This window comes from Sinocyclocheilus grahami, unplaced genomic scaffold (genome assembly GCF_001515645.1).
Source record: "Sinocyclocheilus grahami isolate Dianchi unplaced genomic scaffold, SAMN03320097.WGS_v1.1 scaffold92507.1, whole genome shotgun sequence".
Taxonomy (NCBI): Eukaryota; Metazoa; Chordata; class Actinopteri; order Cypriniformes; family Cyprinidae; genus Sinocyclocheilus; species Sinocyclocheilus grahami.
In genome coordinates this window covers 1-549 of record NW_015531332.1, presented here as the reverse complement: position 1 = coordinate 549, position 549 = coordinate 1, and the positions used below count along the sequence as shown (strand labels likewise).

Here is a 549-nt window from a genome sequence, read left to right as displayed (position 1 = left end):
TTCTTAAGCGGCACGGGGGCCTGGGTGTCTTCTTTCTTGTCCTGCGCTGAATTTTTCCTGTCTTTCTGGGACTCTTTCTTCGGCTGTTTGGCGGCTTGAGCTGCCGTCTTCGAGCCGCCTGACGCGGCCGCTTCTTTCTTCTTGTTCTCGGCCGCCTTTAATATCTCGAAGGGGTCGGATTCATCGTCCAATAGCTGGTCGAACCGATTGGTAACGACGCAGCCGAAGCCTTCTTGCAGATGCCCCGGCATGATGGCGCCCCAACAACGGGATTCTCCTCCGATTCTTCGAGGCTTCGCGCGAACGGCTCACGGTGGACAACCACAAGATGGCCAAGGAAGACACCTGCTTCTCTTCCGGCGCTCTCAATATCCGGGACATTGCAGCTTTCGCGCCATATGGGGGGTGTAGTTTCACAACTGCACTAAAAGACTGTAAAAGTGGCTGTTAATTGAGGTCCCTTACTATGAATCTAATGTTTTTTTTATTGCTTTTCTTATTTAGTTTTTATTTATTTATTTATTTTAAGTATTTGTTTTCATTCAGTTT

General features: G+C 48.6%; 1 protein-coding gene across 1 annotated transcript; it reads right to left on the bottom strand.

Moving 5' to 3' along the window:
* Positions 1 to 5: 5 nt before the first annotated feature.
* On the bottom strand, positions 6 to 384 carry LOC107581171 (plasminogen activator inhibitor 1 RNA-binding protein-like; the record flags this gene model as incomplete). Its single annotated transcript, XM_016266714.1, has 1 exon — positions 6 to 384. A coding segment is annotated over exon 1 (246 nt), but the record flags the coding sequence as incomplete, so codon positions are not given.
* Positions 385 to 549: the final 165 nt, after the last annotated feature.